The following is a 22,134-nucleotide window of genomic DNA, read 5'->3' as shown; positions in this document are numbered from 1 at the left end:
CCTAGCGCGCTGGCAGTTGAAGCCTGGGCCTGCTTGGATTTCCAGTCTGTGGCCCGGTCCAGCTCCCAGCGCGCTGTGCTTGCGTGATCCAGCGGCGTACTGGGCAACCAATCGGAGGATGCAAAAGTTCATTCATGAGTTTGACAGTAAGAACTGTCAAACTCATGAAAACTCCGGGCGCCCAAAACAGTACATAAACTTCAAATAAAATTTAAAAACCATCACACTATTTAAATGAACTATAAATAACTTTAAATAACTATTTTAAACAATAATTTTGTAAAAAATAATTTTATAAAAAATCGGGGCTAAAAATACACTTACCTTACTGTAAAGTCTTTAAAAATAATAAACCTGTGGAAAAAAAATTCTAATTTTTTAATTAATAGACCACTTACCTTTTAAAATTAAGTCCTTACGTCTGCTTTTTTAAAGTGTAAAAAGTGGAGGCCTTCACGCACGGGCAAACCTGGAAAAAAAAAGGAAGTTCAACGCGCACGCGCAGACTCCTGCGTGCACGCATTCGACCTCTGAACCCCTTGGTTCAGAGGATCGGAAATGCCGGTTTCCCGCGCATGCAGAAAACCGACAATTCCATCGGGCCCACGCGTGAGTGCACGGTGCTTACTCGTGCGTTGGGACACTAATTTCTGGGCCATTAACTTTACTCAGGAGTTGTTGACGATGGGGCAGGAAATTAGCCAGCTCCTACGCTGAACTGACTGGTTGGTTGGGCCTGATGGGGGGCTGGGGGGGCGGGTGGTGAGGAGGTGATCCTGGGGCGGTGGGTGGGGCAGCAGCAAAATGGAGCACACAAAATAAAAAAATTTCAAACCCATTTGTACCTGAAAATCACAATCGGGATCCTACAATCCGCGCCGGTCCCTGATTTACATTCTTAAACAGCCTCCCACCAGAAACAGGCGGGTGGGCTGCTCGCCCATTTACAGATCGTCTGATAATTGTATCAGCCGTCGATGGAGGGGCCGAGTTACCGCCCTCCTGCCCCAGCCCTGATTTTCAACTGCCGGACGGCCATCTTTCAGACCTCACAATGTCAGCCAGTCACTCTCATGAGAATTGAAGAATATCAGTGGCTTGGTGCAGCTCGGTTATCATTATTAGGACAGTGCGTTCCACCCTGTTTATGTTTTTGGTGTACATCAATGGGTTGGGACTGCAGATGACACCCAACTCTGAAAAATCACACACAACGGATTTGCCCAACGTTGGCCTCTCCACCCTGACATGGATCTTGTCATTCATGCGGAAACGACTTATGAAATAATACTGGGTGGCCTGCTGGTGGCGCTGTCCAGGGAGAGTATAAATACTCGGGCATGGGCCCAGCTTGCTCAGGACATTCTTTAACAGGAACTAGTGAAGGACACAACTAGATCTCCATGTTGAAAAACAGTTCATTAAAGCCTTGTTTAACGCTTAGACCAAGTGCCTAGTAGTTTTCTTACGTCACCCCATCCACCATCCAATTCTATCTGCATTATTTGTAGTTACTACATTGTGTGTGTATATACATATATATATATATATAGTTGATCTCCCAAGGCAGACTTTGACAGGATAGATGAAACTTTACCCCCCCCCAGAGTTACATTCCTGGGTAACCAAGGTCTTAGTGCCAAAAGTAACAGAATGACTCAACATTTGACAATAAACATGGCCAGCAATTACTCTCCAATGTGAAACCAATTTAGGGGTGTTATGGGGTCACAATCAACGTCAAATGTCTAACCAATCAACAACTGATGCTCGGCCTTCCTCTGTCTTCTAAACCAAATGAATGTTAATAATGGAGTTTCTCTTCAATGCGCAGGTTTGTTTACAGCACATTTTCAGCCATTTTTTTGAAGATTTGCTTAAATCTGCAGCAGACGTGCCACGTGACCTGCAACCTTTGTGACCCGTGACAGAAATTGGAACTGACAATGTCTGGAGTTGTTTCTGTGCAAAAAAGAGGCTCCTGGCTCCACATTCAGGTCAGTATTTTTTTTAACAGACTTACCTTTTCGGTGGAAGCCGTTTTTAAGGGCCGCTGGCTCGGCCACGTGTCGACCACGTTTTCCTAAAACGCAGCCGGCTGCATTCAGGGCAGACTCATTTATGCAAAAGGGGGCCCCAAACAGATGTTAGGCCCACCGCCGCCGCCGCCGCCTTGGTTGCACACGCAAAAGGGTCTAATACCTGTTTTAGGCGCAGGTCCCTGGATGCCTCTTTTCCTGCCTTTAGCTGCACATTTCTGGCTCGGACTATATGCGCGCACGCTGCCAGCAATACTGGATGCTGGGGCGCCCATTTCACGTCTGTGGTATCAACCAGTTTCTAGCCCTTTGTCACTTAGTGGTAAAATGTGCTGCAAAAATTCTAGTAAATTAGTTAAAAGGTGGGTAAGCTAGTAACTAATAGCAGAGAATGTGCAATCAGAGAACAGTGGCCTAAAATTATTTTACGTTGCTACCAGTCTGAAATCGGACAGATGATCATTTCTGGCTTGTTACTCTTCGAGATGTTGACAGACCTACTGCATATTGCCACCATTTTGGTTTTATCATTTATGGGTGTGCCATTCTTAAAAAAAATATAATGTATTTGCTGATTCTTGAAGCCCTTTTTATAATTAAAGTAGGGAAATTGAACAGATGAATTTATCTAGATAGAAACTTGGTTTGGATTCATCTGTGGATGCATTTACACTATGGGGGGAAAATTCAGTTGTTTGCGCCTCCCTTTAGCGTCTTAAGAGGGCGCTAATGGGGCGCAAAGCAACTAGCGCCCGGGCACGGCGATGTTTGCGCTGCTCGCGAAATTAACTAGACATTTTGCGGCGGCGCTAAACACTACCGCCACGATCACCTGCGCCGGCAGATCGTGATGTCAGTTGAGTGCGCAACGCCCTGGTAGCGCCCCGGACCAGATATTGAGTGGCGCCCCCTGCCTTACCGCCTGCCGCTAGCAACGACAGGTTGAGGGGAGCGTTTTGCAGTCAAGAAGGGACTGGGGGAGCGCTATTTAAAGGCAACCACTTCCTGCCTTTTTTTGTCGGTGACAGTTTTGCACCACGCATTCTGAGAGAGAGAGAGAGAGACTTCTGGAGAGATTCAACGCTGTGTGAAGGAGTTTTGAGTACTGAGCAGCAATTTGCAGGTTTTTTTTAATTTGCCGTTCCTTGCTTCGCCAGCGCTGTGAGGTAGCGCCTCGCTCCTCGGCCTTTGCACCTTTAGACAGGTGTGTAGCGCCTGATTTAGCGCTCCAATCACCTCCAGGGGCGATAAAAGCCAAGTTTGCTGTTGGAGACGATAATTAGCACCAGGCGCTAAACTTTGCGCACGGCCGATAATGGCGCCCCAAATGAGGCGATACTGAATTTTTCCCTCTATAAGTTTCATGTCAGTGTGAAGTGGTTGCAGTTTCACACTAATTCTAAACTTACATATTTTTTTATATTCATGGGATGTGGGCGTCGCTGGCAAGGCCAGCATTTATTGCCCATCCCTAATTGCCCTCGAAGGTGGTGGTGAGCCGCCTTCTTAAACTGCTGCAGTCCGTGTGGTGAAGGTGCTCCCACAGTTCTGTTAGGGAGTTCCAGGATTTTGACCCAGCGACGATGAAGGATCGGCTGATATACTTCCAAGTCAGGATGGTGTGTGACTTGGAGGGGAACTTGGAGGTGGTGGTGTTCCCATGCGCCTGCTGCCCTTGTCCTTCTAGGTGGTAGTGGTCGCGGGTTTGGGAGGTGCTGCCGAAGAAGCCTTGGCGAGTTGCTGCAGTGCATCTTGTAGATGGTACACACTGCAGCCACGGTGCGCCGGTGGTGGAGGGAGTGAATGTTTAAGGTGGTGGATGGGGTGCCAATCAAGCGCCTGCTTTATCTTGGATGGTGTCGAGCTTCTTGAGTGTTGTTGGAGCTGCACTCATCCAGGCAAGTGGGGAGTATTCCATCGCACTCCTGACTTGTGTCTTGTAGATGGTGGAAAGGCTTTGAGGAGTCAGGAGGTGAGACACTCACCATAGAATACCCAGCCTCTGACCTGCTCTTGTTGCCACAGTATTTATGTGGCTGGTCCAGTTAAGTTTCTGATCAATGGTGACCCCTAGGATGTTGATGGTAGGGGATTTGGCAATGGTAATGCCATTGAATGTCACGGGGTGGTGGTTAGACGCTCGCTTGTTAGAGATAGTCATTGCCTGGCACTTGTGTGGCGCGAGTGTTACCTGCCACTTATCAGCCCAAGCCTGAATGTCGTCCAGGTCTTGTTGCATGCAGGCATGGACTGCTTCATTATCTGAGGAGTTGCGAATGGCACTGAACACTGTGCAGTCATCAGCGAACATCCCCACTTCTGACCTTATGATGGAGGGAAGATGGTTAGGCGTAGGACACTGCCCTGAGGAACTCCTACAGAGATGTCCTGGGGCTGTACGTCCTTTGTGCTCGGTATGACTCCAGCCAGTGGAGAGTTTTCCCCCCGATTCCCACTGACTTCAGTTTCACTAGGGCTCCTTGACGCCACACTCGGTCAAATGCTGCCTTGATGTCACAGGCAGTCACTCTCACCTCACCTCTGGAATTCAGCTCCTTTGTCCATGTTTGGACCAAGGCTGTAATGAGGTCTGGAGCTGAGTGATCCTCGTGGAATCCAAACTGGGCATCAGTGAGCAGGTTATTGGTGAGTAAGTGCCGCTTGATAGCACTGTCGACGATACCTTCCATCACTTTGCTGATGTTTGAGAGTAGACCGATGAGGTGGTAATTGGCTGGATTGGATTTGTCCTGCTTTTTGTGGACAGGACGTACCTGGGCAGTTTTCCACATTGTCGGGTAGATGCCAGTGTTGTAGCTGTACTGGAACAGCTTGGCTAGAGTGCAAATCAAGCATTAAGGCCCGAACTGACTTTGAAGTGAAGCAGAGTAAGACTATCTCCTCCAGGGAGTTACACTCCATTTTGCTGTGGTGACTCTGGATTCCGGCCACATTTACACTATAACTGCTTCACCCAGACTCTACACTTGCAGTATAAGTGCAACCTGTAAAGTGTTTAGATTTTAATTTTTTTTTTCCTGAAGAGAAAAGTAGCGTGAAAAAGCTCACCCAGCATCAGCATTATTATTTCTAACCCTAAAACCCTATTAGTGAGACTCGTGACTCATTGCAATGAACCCATTTCACTTCTCCGTGACAGTAACTTTAACTAGCACTGGGCTCCTGCAGATAAGCAAGCTAGAAACTGATTACCTACAGCAAACAAATCCTCTTACGGATGGTAGTCAAGGGAGAGAAATAAAAGCATTTTGCATCATTTGTCAGAGGAGCAGATTGCACGGTTCACGGCCTGTGTCTTACTTTCAGCAAATCTACCAACATCACACAGTAGGAGAGGGGGAATTTTTTGCCAATTTTTTAGCTGGATCAGATCCATAAAGGAGGGGGGTTTCAAAATCCAATCTTAAACCTGTGGTATGTAAGTGTTGGTGATACCTGAAATTTTCGTTGGCTCCGGGGCAGCCAAACCATTCAAGGTCACGCACAATTTTCAGTGAATTGAACACAGTAACAGATCACTTCTGCATTCCTGCCGGTCTGGAGCAATGCCTTCAATCTGCATGGAGGGCAAGCCAATTAGTCGAGAGGTATGAGCACAAATTAATACTTGGATTGCTGCCCATGTAAATGCAGAACCCGCAAACAATATACTTGCTGACATGAAACATATGTGGAGTGTAGCAGACTGTGACTGTCCCTCATGTATGCAACTCAGATCTGCAAGACTGCTTGAGTGACCTGCAATCAATCGGTTGGACCCTGCGTTATGCTATTAATAGTGCATTTAAAATTAATCGCTGCAATCCTTCCAGCCAGGAAAGTTTTGGCTCATTTATCTCCATATTTCTTTTTCAGTCCTCCTGTTAATTTTTCATTCCACCAAAAGAATTCATGTAATCATAGTGATGAAGGGAGACATTTTTATATTTTTCACATAATATTCAGTTTCCCCCACCTCACCCCCCCCCCCCCACCCAGTTTTCCTCCCTTCTCTCCGAATGGTGCTGACCCCTAAAGTTAGGTTAACAGCTCCTAAAGTTGCTGCCTTTTACGAAGTAGAAAGTTGAAGGGGTAAATCGCAAGAGGGGGCTTATTCATTGCCAATCTTGGTAAGATTAATGGCCCCGCAGCATTAGACACAGAGGTAAATGGACAAAACTCAGCAGGGGTCATTACCAAGTTATGAACCAGGACGATTCCGCTCTTGGGGGGGAAAGGAAAGGTAGTCAGGCTGATGAAAGAAAAAGACTGCAACAACAACTTGCATTTATATAGCATCTTTAATGTAGTAAAATGTCCCAAGGCGCTTCATCGGCGCGTTAACAACCAAAATTTGACACCGAGCCACATAAGGAGATATTAGGACAGATGGCCAAAGCTTGGTCAAAGAGGTAGGTTTTAAGGAGCGTCTTTAAGGAGGAGAGAGAGGTAGCCAGGCGGAGAGGTTTAGGGAGGGAATTCCAGAGCTTAGGGCCCAGGCAGCTGAAGGTACGAGGTACGGCCACCAATGATGGAGCAATTATAATCAGGGATGCGCAAGAGGCCAGAGTTGGAGGAGCGCAGATATCTTGGAGGGTTGTAGGGCTGGAGGATGTTACAGAGGTAGAAGGATGAGAATTTTAAGATGGAGGTGTTGTCAGGCTGGGAGCCGATGTAGGTCAGTGAGCGATGGAGAGGAGACTCCGCTCTGGACTGATGGCCAAAATTCAACGGTTCAGTTTCTTATAGCCATTAGTTGTACAGAAAGTTAGATGATTCTGAAAATATGAATAAGGCAGTGCATTCATGTGGAATAGTGTGATGAATTTATTATTTTTATTTAAGAATGGGAAACAAAGTGAATCTGAGAAGAATAAGTGGGTTTTGATTACAACTGGTTCTCTGTAAGTTTATTTGTTGTCTGAAAAAACACAACAATAAATGACAGCCAGCACGGATTTGTTAAAGGCAAATCATGTTTGACTAACTTGATTGAGCTCTTTGAGGAAGTAACGGAGAGGGTTGGTGAAGGTGGTGCGGTTGATGTTGTGTATGTGGACTTTCAAAAGGCGTTTGACAAAGTACCACATAATAGACTTGTTAGCAAAATTAAAGCCCATGGGATTAAAGGGGCAGTAGCAACATGAATACAAAATTGGCTAAGGGACAGAAAGCAGAGAGTTGTGGTAAACAATTGTTTTTCAGACTGGAGGGATGAAAGACTTCAGTTACGTGGAGAGACTGGAGAAGCTGGGATTGTTCTCCTTAGAGGAAATTTGATAGAGGTATTCAAAATCATGAACAGTTTTGATAGAGTAAATAAGGAGAAACTGTTTCCAGGGGCAGAAGGGTCGGTAACCAGAGGACACAGATTTAAAGTAATTGGCAAAAGAACCAGAGGTGACACGAGGAAAACATTTTTTTTACGCAGCGAGTTGTGATCTGGAATGCGCTGCCTGAAAGGGCGGTGGAGGCAGATTCAATAATAACTTTCAAAAGGGAATTGGATAAATACTCGGAGGGAAAAAATTTACAGGGCTATGGGGCAAGAGCAGGGGAGTGGGACTAATTGGAGAGCTCTACCAAAGAGCCGGCACAGGCACGATGGGCCGAATGGCCTTTTTGTGCTGTATCGTTCTATGACTCTATGAACAGCTAAATAATTCATACCTGGACTTGTCTTAACAAGTGTTTACCCACCATTTGAAAGATTGGAGAGGCATGTGAGGGTTCGTACAGATGCCACGAAGATCCAGTTCTGGTCACAAGGGGGTACTATTGTTACAACCCCCCTCCCCTCCCCTGCCATCCCCGGGTTGGGCTATTGTGCCAGTAGATATTGGGCAGCGCGAGTAAACTTCCATGAAAGTAAAATGCTCAGATGGCTTATGAGAACAACTGATGCCACTGAACCCGTGATGACCCGAGTTTGTAACAGAGGGGATTCCGTTTGGGAAACCCATTGGTGCCAGTAATGGTGCTGGGGCAAATAATAAACCATGCACCACAACGGCCACAAAGTTCTCATTTAGTCTTCAGTGTCAGCGGGAGAAAGACCAACAATAAAAACTAACGCAGAAATGACTGAGCTAAGCTTACCTTAATATTACCATGACGAAAGGTCATCGACCTGAAACGTTAACTCTGTTTCTCTCTTCACAGATGCTGCCTGACCTGCTGAATATCTCCTGCATTTTCTGTTTTTATTTCAGATTTCCAGCATCTGCAGTATTTTCTTTTTGTATTAATATTACCATATCCTTTCCATGATCTCCAGTGTACTTACTGCTGACGCACAAGCTGGACACCCATTGCACATTGGTGTGATGTACATCGGGCATACTGCATGCCAGATTGTCAGGAAACAGTATGTAGAACTGACATTAAGGACTGATTGATAGCTTTATGACTCATCTTCCTATCAACACTTGGACCATGACCCCAGTACCGAACACCATATCATCATTTCTCAACTGTCAACACTCTCATCTCTTCCGAGGATCTTCCTCCGATGCCACTGTTCCCCAGCATCACACTGCCAGCTTTTACATTCTCTCCAAGAGTCTTAAACAGGACTGTCTCCGTAGACCCCCTGTTTGATCCTGTTCCACTGAGCTAGTCTCTTCTTATCTTGACTCCATTCCCTCTACCTACCCACGGCCATGACTGTTCTAATGCTCTCTGCTGCTTTGACAGTTTCAGATTCTTTGGCCCCTATTCTCTCTTAGCCTCTAACCCTCGCTGGGATGGTCTTCAAGATCTCCACTGCTTCCTTGAGCAAGGTAACACCCAGTCCCCACCCACTACCACTCTCATTTGCTGGGTTGAACTTGTTCACATCCCAAACAAATTCTTTTTTTAACTCCACACATCTCCAGATATGATTTGTCACTGTGGGAACCCATGTGGGTCCCAGCTGCGCCTGGCTTTTTCTGTGAGATATGTGGAACACTCCTTGTTCCAATCTTTCTCCGACACCATTGCTGGCCTCTTCCACCTTTACAATGATGACTGTGTTGGTGCTTCTTCCTGCTTTTGCTCTTAATTTGACAATGTCATTAATTATGTTTCCCATTTTCACTCATCTACACGGTTCATCTCTTCCCTTCCCTTCCCTTCCTAGGGGCCTTATCTCTCTCCATTTCCAGCAATGGGCTTTCCACAGTCATAGAGTACAAGCCCATTTTCTCCCACAACTAACTGGATTATGTGTCTTTCCAAGCTCCACTTACTGAAAAGACACCATCCTTTTCTCACAGTTTCTCCAACTCCGTCCTATTTCATCTGATGACCGGAGTTTGCACAACTGCGTTCCTGAAATAACAGGAGAATTTTCAACTTGGGAATGCCAGTTTCACCTCCCAAACAATGAGCACCAAGGCACTGAAAGTCATGTGCCCATTTTACACGCAGAATTTGCCAGTTGCCACTTTGAAGGGGGATTCATTTAGGCGTCCAGCGCACCCAGCTATTTAAGCATGCTGATTATGGATTAGCCTTTTTCAACAACTCTATATCAGTCACAGAAATCATGGGCACGAACAGCCTGGAGGGCACCATTTCTGATGATATTTAAAGAGATTATCAGCTACTCACAGGTAAATCGCTGGTTAGTTTATTCAGACTGCTAGTGTGCTGCTTTTGAGCTTTTTTGGGAGTTTTGGCTTCTGGAACCAGCAGTAATTATTTGTGAAAGTAATTTGGTGAGTTAGCAGGAGAGTTTTGGCTAACTTCTGATTGGTTTCAATGGGTTTAGTACTTGCACTGCCATTGTGTCTGGGGAGGAGGAGCAGGCTAGAGTCCAGGGAGAGGCAGCTGCAGAGAGAGGAGATAGAAGGAGAGCAGCTGGCAAAAGGCCTTGCCCCACAAGAGGGGACAGGCCCAGAACTTTTTACCCGCAGCTCACCGAGGAGCAGTGTGTGAGAGGGCTCCGCTTTACCGGGGTGCCATCACGGAACCCTGTCACCTGCTGCAGCCCAGCAAAAAGTCATGTACATCCTTACCTGTGGCTGTCAAACTCACCGTGGCCCTGAACTTTTATGCCTCAGGGTCATTCAGGTGACATTTGCAACATCAGCTGATCGGCTGTGCAGGTCTGCATTCTCCAGGTGATGGGTGCATTCTTTGCCAAAGCCAATATCCTTCCCCATGGATGCCACGAAGACAGGGCTCTGGACTTTGACAGGATTCCATGCTTTCTCCAGGTGCAGGGCATCATTAGCTGCACACGTATCTTGCGTGTTCCAATAGAAGAGCCTGCAGTCTACATGAATAGGAATGGATTTCACTTACTGAATGCCCAGCTGGTGTGCAACAACATGCAACACATCGTGTAGGTCTGTGCCAGGTTTCCAGGTAGCTGCCATGATGCCTTCATCCTGTGCCAGTCCTCAATCCCTCCCTCTCTTTGACCCCAAGCATTGGGTCAGAAGCTGACTGCTTGAGGACAAAGACTATTCTCTCCGGACCTTGCTAATGGCACCTCTTAGGAACCCGAGCACAGGTGCAAAGATGAGATACAATCAGTACCGTGCCTCCATTCGAGCCCTGTTCGAACAGACCATAGGCCTCCTGAAGCTACGCTTCCGCTGCCTAGATAGGTCTGGAGGTATCCTGCAGTAGAGCCACCAGAGCGTCTCCAGGATTGGCACTGCCTGCTGTATGCTGCACAATCTTGCCATCCAGAGGGACCAATCCATCAAGCCAACTGCAGAGGAAGACGTGAAGGTGGAGGTCCATGTGCGAGAGGAAGATACTGAAGATGATGAGGAAGAGCGAGGCCCATCCTGCCAGCTGCAAGAGCTCTTCGAATACAAAAATTTCAAGTGATCCTTACACTTGCCATTAATTACTCTTCACCCTGGTGCAAACCCTTAGTGCCTGTCTTAAGTACTCTTCTACCTATTCTCGTGCTCCTACTAGCTGTTTCCCCAAGTGTCTCAGCATGGTATATAGAAAGCTTCTGGGCTTCCAATGAAGGAACCTGAGATGGCTATTGGCCGGCAACCTCAGACGGCTCGGCTGCAGACTGTGGCACCTCGGCTGCTGCTGCAACAGTCTGGCCCAGCTGGCTTCACGGCACCAGGACTGGCACAGGCGGTGAGGGGGGGAGCAGACATGCTGTCATCCTGAGAGAGGGCAACATGCACCTCTCCCATTGTGCCACTGCCACTCACACGGGGAGCTGCCTCCGCACCCTCACTGATCTTGGCAGGCCCTGTCCATGCTTTGTTGCAAGCTGGAGGAAATGGTGGACCCATTTCATGACCTCAGTATGTGCATCCCTGAGAGATGCTATCACTGCTGCCAGGGACTCCTGGATAACAGTCCAACTGCAGTCTGCAGCGAGAGGCCACCATATGCTCCATGCAGTGACTCAACGCCATGTGTGACTGCCACACACAAGTTGCAAATCGACTCCTCCAATGTGTTGCAATGTGTATGCACTGCATCCCCCAGTGCTGACCCCTCTAAGTCACTATCTAAAGGTTACGGGTGCCAATTTCTGAGCAAGTGCATACAAGTATAAGAGTGAATTATGGTGCATCTTCAGTTGCAGATTCTTCCTCCTTTTCTACTGCCAATGGGCCTGGGACTTCATCGGGACCTGGAAAGAGGGAATAGAGAAAATGGTGAGTAGCTAGAGACAATGGTAAATTATTGCAAGCTGTGATGTAGATTAAGTGAGGGGGCTAGTTAAGTGATAAAAGAAATGGATGGTTGCAGGGCCGAGCACCTGGTGGCACTCTTCTCCCTGCCTCGCCCTCTGCACCAGCTCTGCCTCGCCCTCTGCACCAGCTCTGCCTCGCCCTCTACACCAGCTCTGCCTCGCCCTCTACACCAGCTCTGCCTCGCCCTCTGCACCAGCTCTGCCTCGCCCTCTGCACCAGCTCTGCCTCACCCTCTACACCAGCTCTGCCTCTCCCTCTACACCAGCTCTGGCTCACCCTCTACACCAGCTCTGCCTCGCCCTCTACACCAGCTCTGCCTCGCCCTCTGCACCAGCTCTGGCTCGCCCTCTGCACCAGCTCTGCCTCACCCTCTACACCAGCTCTGCCTCTCCCTCTACACCAGCTCTGGCTCACCCTCTGCACCAGCTCTGCCTCGTCCTCTGCACCAGCTCTGCCTCGTCCTCTGCACCAGCTCTGCCTCGTCCTCTGCACCAGCTCTGGCTCGCCCTCTGCACCAGCTCTGCCTCGTCCTCTGCACCAGCTCTGGCTCGCCCTCTGCACCAGCTCTGCCTCATCCTCTGCACCAGCTCTGCCTCTCCCTCTGCACCAGCTCTGGCTCGCCCTCTGCACCAGCTCTGCCTCTCCCTCTGCACCAGCTCTGCCTCGTCCTCTGCACCAGCTCTGGCTCGCCCTCTGCACCAGCTCTGCCTCATCCTCTGCACCAGCTCTGCCTCGTCCTCTGCACCAGCTCTGGCTCGCCCTCTGCACCAGCTCTGCCTCGTCCTCTGCACCAGCTCTGCCTCGTCCTCTGCACCAGCTCTGGCTCGCCCTCTGCACCAGCTCTGCCTCATCCTCTGCACCAGCTCTGCCTCTCCCTCTGCACCAGCTCTGCCTCATCCTCTGCACCAGCTCTGCCTCTCCCTCTGCACCAGCTCTGCCTCGTCCTCTGCACCAGCTCTGGCTCGCCCTCTGCACCAGCTCTGCCTCATCCTCTGCACCAGCTCTGCCTCGCCCTCTGCACCAGCTCTGCCTCGTCCTCTACCCAGTGTAAGGAGACCTGCATGAAAAAGGGTTCAAATGAAGAACGCTGACTCCAGTGAAATCAAGAAACAGAGATTCCAGTCTCTGTTAAATCCCACTTTTGGCGATCCTGAGGACGGCAGATCCCACTTGGCATTTATTCTCCCTGTTACTAACCTCGTTAAAAATTTAATTGGAGAATGGTCTGGCGACTTCAAAAGGAAAGATAAGGGGAACTTGGCTACTTCAGTCAAGTTAAGAAAAACAGGCTGGCTCAAGGTTGAGTCATTTTGATCCATGTCAATAGGCTCCTTGTAAATTAGAAACTGATCGTTCTACAGTAGCTCAGAAATGTAAAGTTAGATGTGAGCAGGTCATGCTGAGCATGCCATATAAGGACATTTTGATAAGAAACTTTTAAGCAATTAAGGTATATAAAGTAAGGTATTGTAATGGGGATTCAGATTCGGAGGGTTAACCGACCTGAAGACTGAGCTCAGAACTATAACGTGTTTGATTCCCCAATCATCTAGTGGGATTGTAAATAGTATAATACTAATAAATTTATAAGTGTATAACATTAATGTTTCAAGAGCTTTATTAATTATGAGGAATAGATAGGTCATCCAATTATTAATAAATAAATCCTCTAACACCAGGATATCCACAGCAGCCTCTTCAGCAGCAGAGGGCTTGTGAAACAATACAGTCCCTTCTCCTGTGCGGGTCCTCTACCCTGGCATTGTGTTCCCAAAAGGAAAGGGAGTGTTTTAGTGAGTGGCATGCGGTGCAGTTCTGAACCTCTGTGTGTGTGAGAGTAGAATACTTGGTCTGGTGTTATGAAGAAGCGTCAGGTGTGTGCAAGGGAGGACATTAATTGCGAGCGCCACGACAGAGTTTGGAAGTGGCAACAGAAGGAGACCCACTGAAGGGTGTTGCAGTGATTGGATGAGAGGAAAGTAAAGCGGGGGAGTTCAAGATTTCTGTTGGTGCTATTACAACAACAACACGTTGTCTTTATATAGCACCTTTAACATAGTAAAACATCCAAAGGAGCTTCATAGGAGCAAAAAAAAAAAAAAAAAATTGACACTGAGCCACATAAGGAGATATTAGGGCAGATGACCAAAAGCTTGGTCAAAGAGGTAGGCAGGGCTGTGCTGACAATGGCAAGACTTTGAATGGGAGTCTTACCTTAGCAGCCCGGATCAGGTCATTGAACTTCTTTCTGCACTGCTTCCAGGTCCAAGGAGCTAAACTTTCAGCAACTTAAGCAAGCTTCCTCCAATCCAGTATATTATATTCAGTGCTCACAGTATAGCCTCTTCCGCAAGAACAGATGCAGAATGGGCGACCACTTTGCTGAACTTCTCTGTTCTGTCTGTAAATGCAATCCTGACCTCTTTGTGACTTACCATATTAACTTTCCTTTTTTTCCCACTCTTGATAGGTCCATCTTTGACCTCCTACACTACTCAATGCAAACTTCAGGCACAGTATTTCATCTTTCTTCTTGGCATTCTGTAGCCCTTTACTTCAACTATTTCAGGCCTTAACTGCCTCTCCCTTTTTTCTGTCAGTTTCTCCCAACCACTTTCGACTTAATTTATCTCCGTTTTGGAGCTTAGTTTTAATGTAAGATTTTGTTAGAATGCAGCTTGTGTATCTATCAGACCCAATGTTGATGAGCCTGCTGTGCTTCCGACATGTCTTTACTCTTCAATTATCCAGTAATTGCATTATCTCTTTCCAAGATACTGCGCCAGGTGATGAAAGGGTGGAGATGCATTTCTGCTCCCACCGAGGGTGCAGGAGAGGTCACGGTATGTACTAGACGGAGAAGGCGGCAGCCATGAGAACAAAGCAAATCTCAGGAAAAGTAATCCTGGAACATTTCTTCTTCTTCTTAGGCAGTCCCTCGGAACCGAGGATGACTTGCTTCCACATTAAAAATGAGTTCTCAGGTGACTGATGAGTCCAATGCAGGACCTACAGTCTCTGTCACAGGTGGGGCAGACGGTGGTTGAAGGGGCGGGTGGGTGGGGTGCTTGGGTTGACGTGCGCTCCTTCCGCTGTTTGTGCTTGGCTTCCGCTTGCTCCCGGCGAAGAGACTCTAGGTGTTCGGCGCCTTCCCGGATGCTTCTCCTCCACTTTGTGCGGTCTTGGGCCAGGGATTCCCAGGTGTTGGTGGGGATGTTGCACTTTTTCAAGGAGGCTTTGAGGGTGTCCTTGAAGCGTTTCCTCTGCCCACCTGGGGCTCTCTTGCTGTGTCGGAGCTCCGAGTAGAGTGCTTGTTTTGGGAGTCTTGTATCGGGCATGCGGACGATGTGACCCGTCCATCGGGGCTGATCGAGCGTGGTCAAAGCTTCAATGCTGGGGATGTTGGCCTGAGCGAGAACACTGACGTTGGTGCGCCTATCCTGCCAGTGGATTTGCAGGATCTTGCGGAGGCAGCGTTGGTGGTACCTCTCCAGTGCTTTGAGGTCCATGTCTCTGAGGCATACAGGAGGGTGAGTATTACTACTGCTCTGTAGACTGAGCTTGGTGCCGGGTTTGAGGTCCTGACATTTAAAGAGCAGCAATTGGCATACACCCACTTTTGGAAGCAATATGTGCAGAAAGGAAAATAATGCATCCAACGAGAATTTATTAATCAAAAATAAAGACAGCCTCAGTTGAATTGGAAATAAAAATGCATATTTGAGACAACAACAGAAAATGCTGGAAATACTCAGCAGGTCAGGCAGCATCTGTGGAGAGAGAAACAGAGTTAACGTTTTAGGTCGATGACCCTTCGTCAGAAGTGGAAAATGTTGGAGAGGCCACAGATATTTAAGCAAGTGCGGGGGCAGGGAAAAGGAGGAGGAGTTGTATTGTATATTTGAAACGTCCGGTGGTCGTGAAAGGCGCAATGAAAGACATATAGTGCCTTTCACGACCACCGGACGACTTAAAGCACTTTACAACCAACGAAGTACTTCTTGGTGTGTAGTCAGTGTTGTAATGTGGGAAACGCAGCAGCCAATTTGCACACAGCAAGCTCCCACAAACAGCAATGTGATAATGACCAGATAATCTGTTTTTGTTGTGTTGATTGAGGGATAAATATTGGCCCCGGGACACCGGGGATAACTCCCCTGCTCTTCTTCAAGGTTTACCGTCTCATCCGAAAGACGGCACCTCCGACAGTGCAGCACTCCCTCAGCACTGCACTGGGAGTGTCAGCCTAGCTTTACGTGTTCAAGTCCCATGGAGTGGGGACTGTGAACCCACAACCTTCTGACTCAGAAGCAAGTGCGCTGCCCACTGAGCCACAGCTGACTCATAATTTTTTTAAAAAGGACTTGGATTTATTTCCTTTAAAAAAAAATGTACAGCTTTAAGCAGCAGTGAGGAAGTGGCATTAAAAAAAAGCCATGCAAAAACGAACTTGCTGACTTCAGCCTTTAAAAAGGGAAAAAAAAACTGATTTGTCGGTCTCTGCCTCCGCCCCGCCCCATGGATGAGCTGCTCTCTTGATGTTTACACTGTGCACAAAGCAGCAGCATGTACAACACAGGCCCCGACGCCACGTAACCTTTCCCCGAGTTTTTGCAGCGCCAGGTTCAATCGGTTCGGACTGACACCAGCTGAGGGGGGCGGGGGCGGGGGCAGGGCCGGGGGCGGGGCCAGCCGCGGCCTCCCAGCCAATCAGGCCGCTGACAGAGCGCGGCCACGCCAGCGGTCAGCCCCTGATCACGCGCTCGCCGCGCCCCCATTGGCCGGCGCTTGCTACACCTTTGTCTCCCATTGGCTGGAAGCTCCAGCTGTAATGTAATTTTTTTGTGTTGCAAGTGAATTTGTTATTTCTGCTTGCTATCATTTGGCGAGCTTTGCCTGGTTTGCCCTCCCCACACCCCAGTGTTATATTGTTTCCCATTGATTAAACAAAAAAAAAATAATGCGGTGCAATTCTCCACCTCAAACTGCAGAAAAGGAAGATCCGCGTAACGTAAGTACATTAAATGTGCAGCCATGTATTATTTATATATAAAATTGAAATAAACAGTGGTTGTGAGAATGTTGTGTCTGTCACCGAATGCTTTCTGAGACTGCGTTTTCAGAAAGATGTTAAACCGGGAGGAAAAATTAGGAAAGGCTTTGAATGCAACAACGGCAAAGGACCACTGTTTTGGGGCTAATAGGTGTACATTGTGTAACCGCCAGTGGTAACTACAAATCCGTTGGTTGAAATCAGCCCTTCTTAAGCGTGGTGCGAATGTTATTTATCTCATGCCCGAAAATAAGACCTTTTTGCGGATTTGAATATGCAATGTATAATAAAGCATTCGTACACATTCAATTAATGATAGTATCACGTAGCATTTTAACAGATAAAACACTTTCAGTCTCCCATTCAGACGAGAGTGGTGTAATGGTATCGTCGGGAAAGAATGTGAACAAAACTGAATCTCATATTAAGCTAGATCAGTATTTGAGTTTGTTTTCTTGGACAAAGAGATGTTGTAGGAGGGGACTTCCTGGTAGAAGCTCTGTAGACATGCAGACTTCACATGGCTGCTTAATCGATGACGTGAGCAGGATTCTATATTTGGAGTGGGAGGCGAGCAGGGTCATTGAAACTAGCCTGCACCCAATGCCCCTTGTTGTCACACTCCCTATACATTGGCACTACCGTAGCAATTCCATCTGGCCTGGAGCGCTACTTTAAATATCTATTAGCAGAGAATTTGAAATAATCAACTAATGTAACCAAATGTAATGGTTTGTTTTAAGTTGGGTCTGAAAAGAAATCTGAAGGCTGTTGTACTCTCTTCTAAGGCTGTGTACCTAATTTTCCTGCATTGCAATTTGAGATTATACTGATATTTATAAATGCAATTTACATTTAAAATGATAAACTTTTTCTGCCAATTTTCTGACCATTTGGGGTGGGGTGGTAAAAACCTAAATAACACTTCTCTGAAGCACCTTGGGATGTTTTTCTACGTTAAAGGCTCTATATAAATGCATGTTGTTATTATTGTAATCGCACAACTGATGGCAACAGATGGAGAAATGGTGATACTTTATTTCCTAAATTTAAACTCCATCAAAATAGACTGACAGTTCAAGGTCCTATATGCAATTGATTTTTTTTTAAAAATTGAGATGCTTTTTTTGCCTCCAGGTTGAAATCATGGACATTTATGAGTCGATACTAGAAAGGAAACGTCATGACAGTGAAAGGTCCTCTGGCAGTACATTGGAACAGAATGATATAGAAGCTGTGGAGGCTCTTGTTTGTATGAGTTCCTGGGGCCAAAGGACACAAAAAGGGGATCTCTTAAAAATTCGACCACTTACACCTGCTTCAGACACAGATTCTGTGCACTGTGAATCTGTACCCCCAATGTTGCCGAGAGATTACCACTCATTTTCCTTACTTGTAAGTATACAATTGTTCTAAATGATGCCTATTTTATAGAATCAAAAAACAAACATGTTAATCTTGGCTAAATAACAACAGAAAATGCTGGAAAAACTCAGCAGGCCAGGCAACATCCGTGGAGAGAGAAATAGTCAATGTTAACTCTGTTTTTCTCTCTCCACGGATGTTGCCTGGCCTGCTGAGTTTTTCCAGCATTTTCTGTTGTTGTTTCGGACTTCCAGTATCCGCAGTATTTTGCTATCATGTTAATCTTGGCAATGATTTCAATTTATGAGCTTATAAACCTGGTATGTAACTGTAATTGCAATTGCAGGTGTTGATGTAATATCTTTAGGTGCAAAGGTAATAAAAGAATAAGAACATATTTGTGTGCATAGTAGGTGAGGAAGGGACATCATTGACCTTGTTCTGGCTTCAAACTAAGCTTAAAGTTTCCTTTGTCTTTACAGTGTATGACACCACCACACAGTCCTGGTGTTGTTGAACCAGGTAATGCTGCCCCAGTGCCACAACTTACTTACACAAAGCCAAAAACAGTCACTGCAAACACTGGAGTCTACTCAGTATGCACTATGACTGCAAAGCCTGCTTTAGTGAACATGCAGGAGTTTTCATGCAAGAAGCCTCCTTCAGCTGAACAAACTGTTGCTCATCACTGCAGGTCGGTGGCCACTAGTGTCATCCGCCACACTGCTGATAATTCTCCTTGCAACCGTATTTCTTCATCACCAGTGATTGAAAGACTAGACTCAAGTAGCCAAGATCTTAGGACAGAGGTGAAAGGAAAAGTACCGAACCAATGTAAGCACATTAAGGACACGCGTACCTCCACAGATTTTGAAAGTAAATGCTGTTTGCAGCAGGATTTCACCAGCCCAGTTACCAAGGACCAACAGCGAGCTGTGCCCTCCTTAGCACTGCCTTGTGTACCAAACAAAGTGGAAACTGAACATCAGAACGTGGTCAGGTCTTTACCAGCACGCTTACCACCGGTACCTGTGGCAAACACTCCAGTTATCTGTCAGATGTTTCCAGTGAATGGAGGAGGGGGAGGAGGTGTCATTTCAGCATTCATCCAAACACAGACCAACTGTGTAAAGCCTGCACTTACCCAGACGGCTCCAGTTTCTCAACCTCTTCTGGTGGGAACATCCATGCCACAAGGGACTGTGATGTTTGTGCTCCCGCAGCCAGCACTCACGCCACCATCTGCAGGTCACCAGACGGTCATGACAGTTGGCAACACAAAGTTACTGCCACTTGCTCCTGCTCCAGTCTTTGTCTCGTCAGGCCAAAACTGTATGCCACAGATGGATTTCTCTAGAAGGCGTAATTACATCTGCAACTTTACTGGGTGCAGAAAGACCTACTTCAAGAGTTCACACTTAAAAGCACATCTCCGAACTCACACAGGTATACTTTAATTTGAGCATAATAATATAATCCAATGTCATAAAATCCGCCGTTGCAATGTAAGTGATCTCAATTTTGAAATGTAAATGATACATTTTTTAACCTCAAAGATTGTATATTTTATTACAATTTCTTTTCATATGCAGTTCTTACTTCCATTGCATTAACTGATTTTAGAAGCAAATTAGATGACTTTTAAGTGATAACATTCATGTACATCTGTCTGTGTAATTAAAAGTCTAATATATTGCACGTCACACATTAAATGTATAAAGTAGCACCTAAATCTGTCTGTAGAAGAAAAAACCCAAGTGTAATGCTTTACTCATTAGCTCAAATAAACTGTATAAGCGTATCAATTTTCTGACATATACACCACAGAAAAGCAAAAAGCAACTACCTGAAAGACTACAATATTAAACATCTCTATTTACATAGAAACATAGAAGATAGGAGCAGGAGTAGGCCATTCGGCCCTTCGAGCCTGCTCCGCCATTCAACGAGATCATGGCTGATCATCCAAACCCTAGCACCCGGTCCCTACACTGACGGCCATCCCACCCAAGCCCTATCCCCGTAACCCCACGTATTTAATCCCCCCTAACACTAAGGGCCAATTTTTTATCATGCCAATCAACCTAACCCGCACATCTTTGGACTGTGGGAGGAAACCGGAGCACCCGGAGAAAACCCACGCAAACACGGGGAGAATGTGCAAACTTTTTTTTAACTCTTCATTAGTTTCAGTCACTTTTTAGTTCTAAGTTAAATATGTAGCTGTATAAATAACATGTATAAGATAACAAGCCAATAAACATTTTATAATTCCCCCATAAACGATGACAGTTACCCATACACTTGCCTCTTTTAATATTCCACATTCCTCTGTTATTGTTTACTTCCAGAGGCCTAAATGGGTCTAGAGGAACTCTGCCACTTACCAGCAAGACATGGTCACCTACCCCTGTTATATTTATTTTGCAACCCGTGAACATTGCCACGGGAGACGAACCAATTTTAAATGCATTTCAGCAAAGCAAAATTAAGCTCCTTAATCTAAACCATGGTTTACGTTTAATAGATGGTGTGGCAGAATTCCTTTTAAGAAACTTGGGTGAAGGGCTGGAATTGTGCACTAATGATAGGGTTTTTATCTTTTTACAGGTGAGAAACCGTTTAACTGTAACTGGGAAGGGTGTGACAAAAAGTTTGCACGCTCAGATGAGCTTTCCCGACACCGCAGGACTCACACTGGAGAGAAGAAGTTCATGTGCCCCGTTTGTGATCGACGCTTCATGCGCAGTGACCACCTCACAAAACACGCTCGGCGTCATATGACAACAAAGAAGGTACCCAACTGGCAGGCTGAGGTTAATAAACTGAATAAAATTGCCACCTCGGCAGCGCCTGTCAGGAATCCTGCCCTCCCTATGACGAGCGTATTGATTCCTGCACCGACTTCCGCCTAAATGAGGTAACTTACAGACGAATTTTGCACTATGTCTTCAGAAAATTAAAATGGAGTAAATTGTCAGCAGGAACTGAACAAGCAGCTGTTGTCTGATGGACTTTTAAAGCAATTCTAAATGCTGCATGTTTTACTGGATTCTCAAGTATGAGTTCATTTTTCTTTCCGATGTATGAGAGTAGGAAGAAGATACATTTGTAAACTGGCTGAACATGAAAATCTGGCAAGCGTAAGGGTGGACTTTTCCTTTCAATTGTAATGCACGAGGGGGGGGGGGCGGAAATTCCACGAATGTTCAGCATGGAAAATAATCATCATATTGTAAACATTTAAGTGTATTGTAAATAGTATTTGCTATGCACATTGTATACTTCTCTATTTAATAAAACAATTTTCATGTATAACAGATGAAAAACATAGGAATTTTAATTTTGTTTTTCCCAATACAGGAGGAACATTGAATTGTTTTCTTGCCAGGAGTGGCTTTTTTAAGAAAAAGTTTTGCGCGCACTCCTGTTAAGTCTCCAGCCTACTGAAATCAACAATTAACAGGCGAAAAATTGAAATTATACACTTTAAAAAATGCACAGATTTGTAATTGAATTATATATTTTAATGGTGCTCAGACAGTATGGAATTATACACCTTATTTTAGATGTCCAACATTTACATTTTTCTCTCATGAAATTATACATGTTGTTTTCAGTAGGACTATCAATTAGACAAATTGCGAGTAGCTGTATGGAGCATCCTGTTCAGCATAGCGACAGGCATGCGCCATCCATTTAGAAAAGAAATCATTGGTTTACAGCTGTAATGAGGACAAGAATAATTCACAGAAAATGTGGTATCTGTCTAAAACATCCCATTCATGACAATGTGTCCAGGGTAGAGACTTCCAAAGATTCACCACCCTCTGAGTGAAGAAATTTCTCCTCATCTCAGTCTCCGAATAAGGGGTCGGCCATTTAGGACTATGACCCCTGGTTCCAGACTCCCCAGCCAGGGGGAAACATCCTTCCTGCATCTACCCTGTCAAGCCCTGTAAGAATTTTGTATGTTTCAATGAGATCACCTCTCATTCTTCTAAAC

General features: G+C 46.1%; 1 protein-coding gene across 3 annotated transcripts; it reads left to right on the top strand.

Moving 5' to 3' along the window:
• The first annotated feature begins 1,753 nt into the window (after window positions 1–1,753).
• On the top strand, window positions 1,754–21,448 carry klf11a (Kruppel like factor 11a). 3 transcript variants are annotated; one of them, XM_085996333.1, is made up of 4 exons: window positions 1,754–1,997; window positions 17,901–18,158; window positions 18,611–19,574; window positions 20,739–21,448. In XM_085996333.1, the coding sequence occupies exons 1-4, from the start codon at window positions 1,947–1,949 to the stop codon at window positions 21,041–21,043; spliced, it is 1,578 nt and encodes a 525-aa protein (XP_085852459.1). In that variant the 5' UTR covers window positions 1,754–1,946; the 3' UTR covers window positions 21,044–21,448. The 3 variants fall into 3 exon arrangements, with proteins under 3 accessions (XP_085852459.1, XP_085852460.1, XP_085852458.1); XM_085996334.1 differs by lacking the exon at window positions 1,754–1,997 and adding an exon at window positions 10,849–11,671; XM_085996332.1 differs by lacking the exon at window positions 1,754–1,997 and adding an exon at window positions 16,502–16,721.
• Window positions 21,449–22,134: the final 686 nt, after the last annotated feature.

The sequence above is a fragment of the Somniosus microcephalus genome, chromosome 9 (assembly GCF_052327205.1).
Source record: "Somniosus microcephalus isolate GS21.2 chromosome 9, FLI_Smic_1.0, whole genome shotgun sequence".
In the NCBI taxonomy this organism is placed as follows: Eukaryota; Metazoa; Chordata; class Chondrichthyes; order Squaliformes; family Somniosidae; genus Somniosus; species Somniosus microcephalus.
Note: the sequence above shows the minus strand (reverse complement) of the source record. Positions and strands in the feature narration are given on the sequence as shown.

Bases quoted from the DNA above. Each gene is read 5' to 3' on its own strand.
- klf11a (XM_085996333.1), top strand. From the start codon at position 1,947: ATGTCTGGAGTTGTTTCTGTGCAAAAAAGAGGCTCCTGGCTCCACATT. The intron at 18,159-18,610 runs GTAAGTATACAA...TTGTCTTTACAG, and splicing joins ACCACTCATTTTCCTTACTT to TGTATGACACCACCACACAG. The intron at 19,575-20,738 runs GTATACTTTAAT...ATCTTTTTACAG, and splicing joins ACATCTCCGAACTCACACAG to GTGAGAAACCGTTTAACTGT.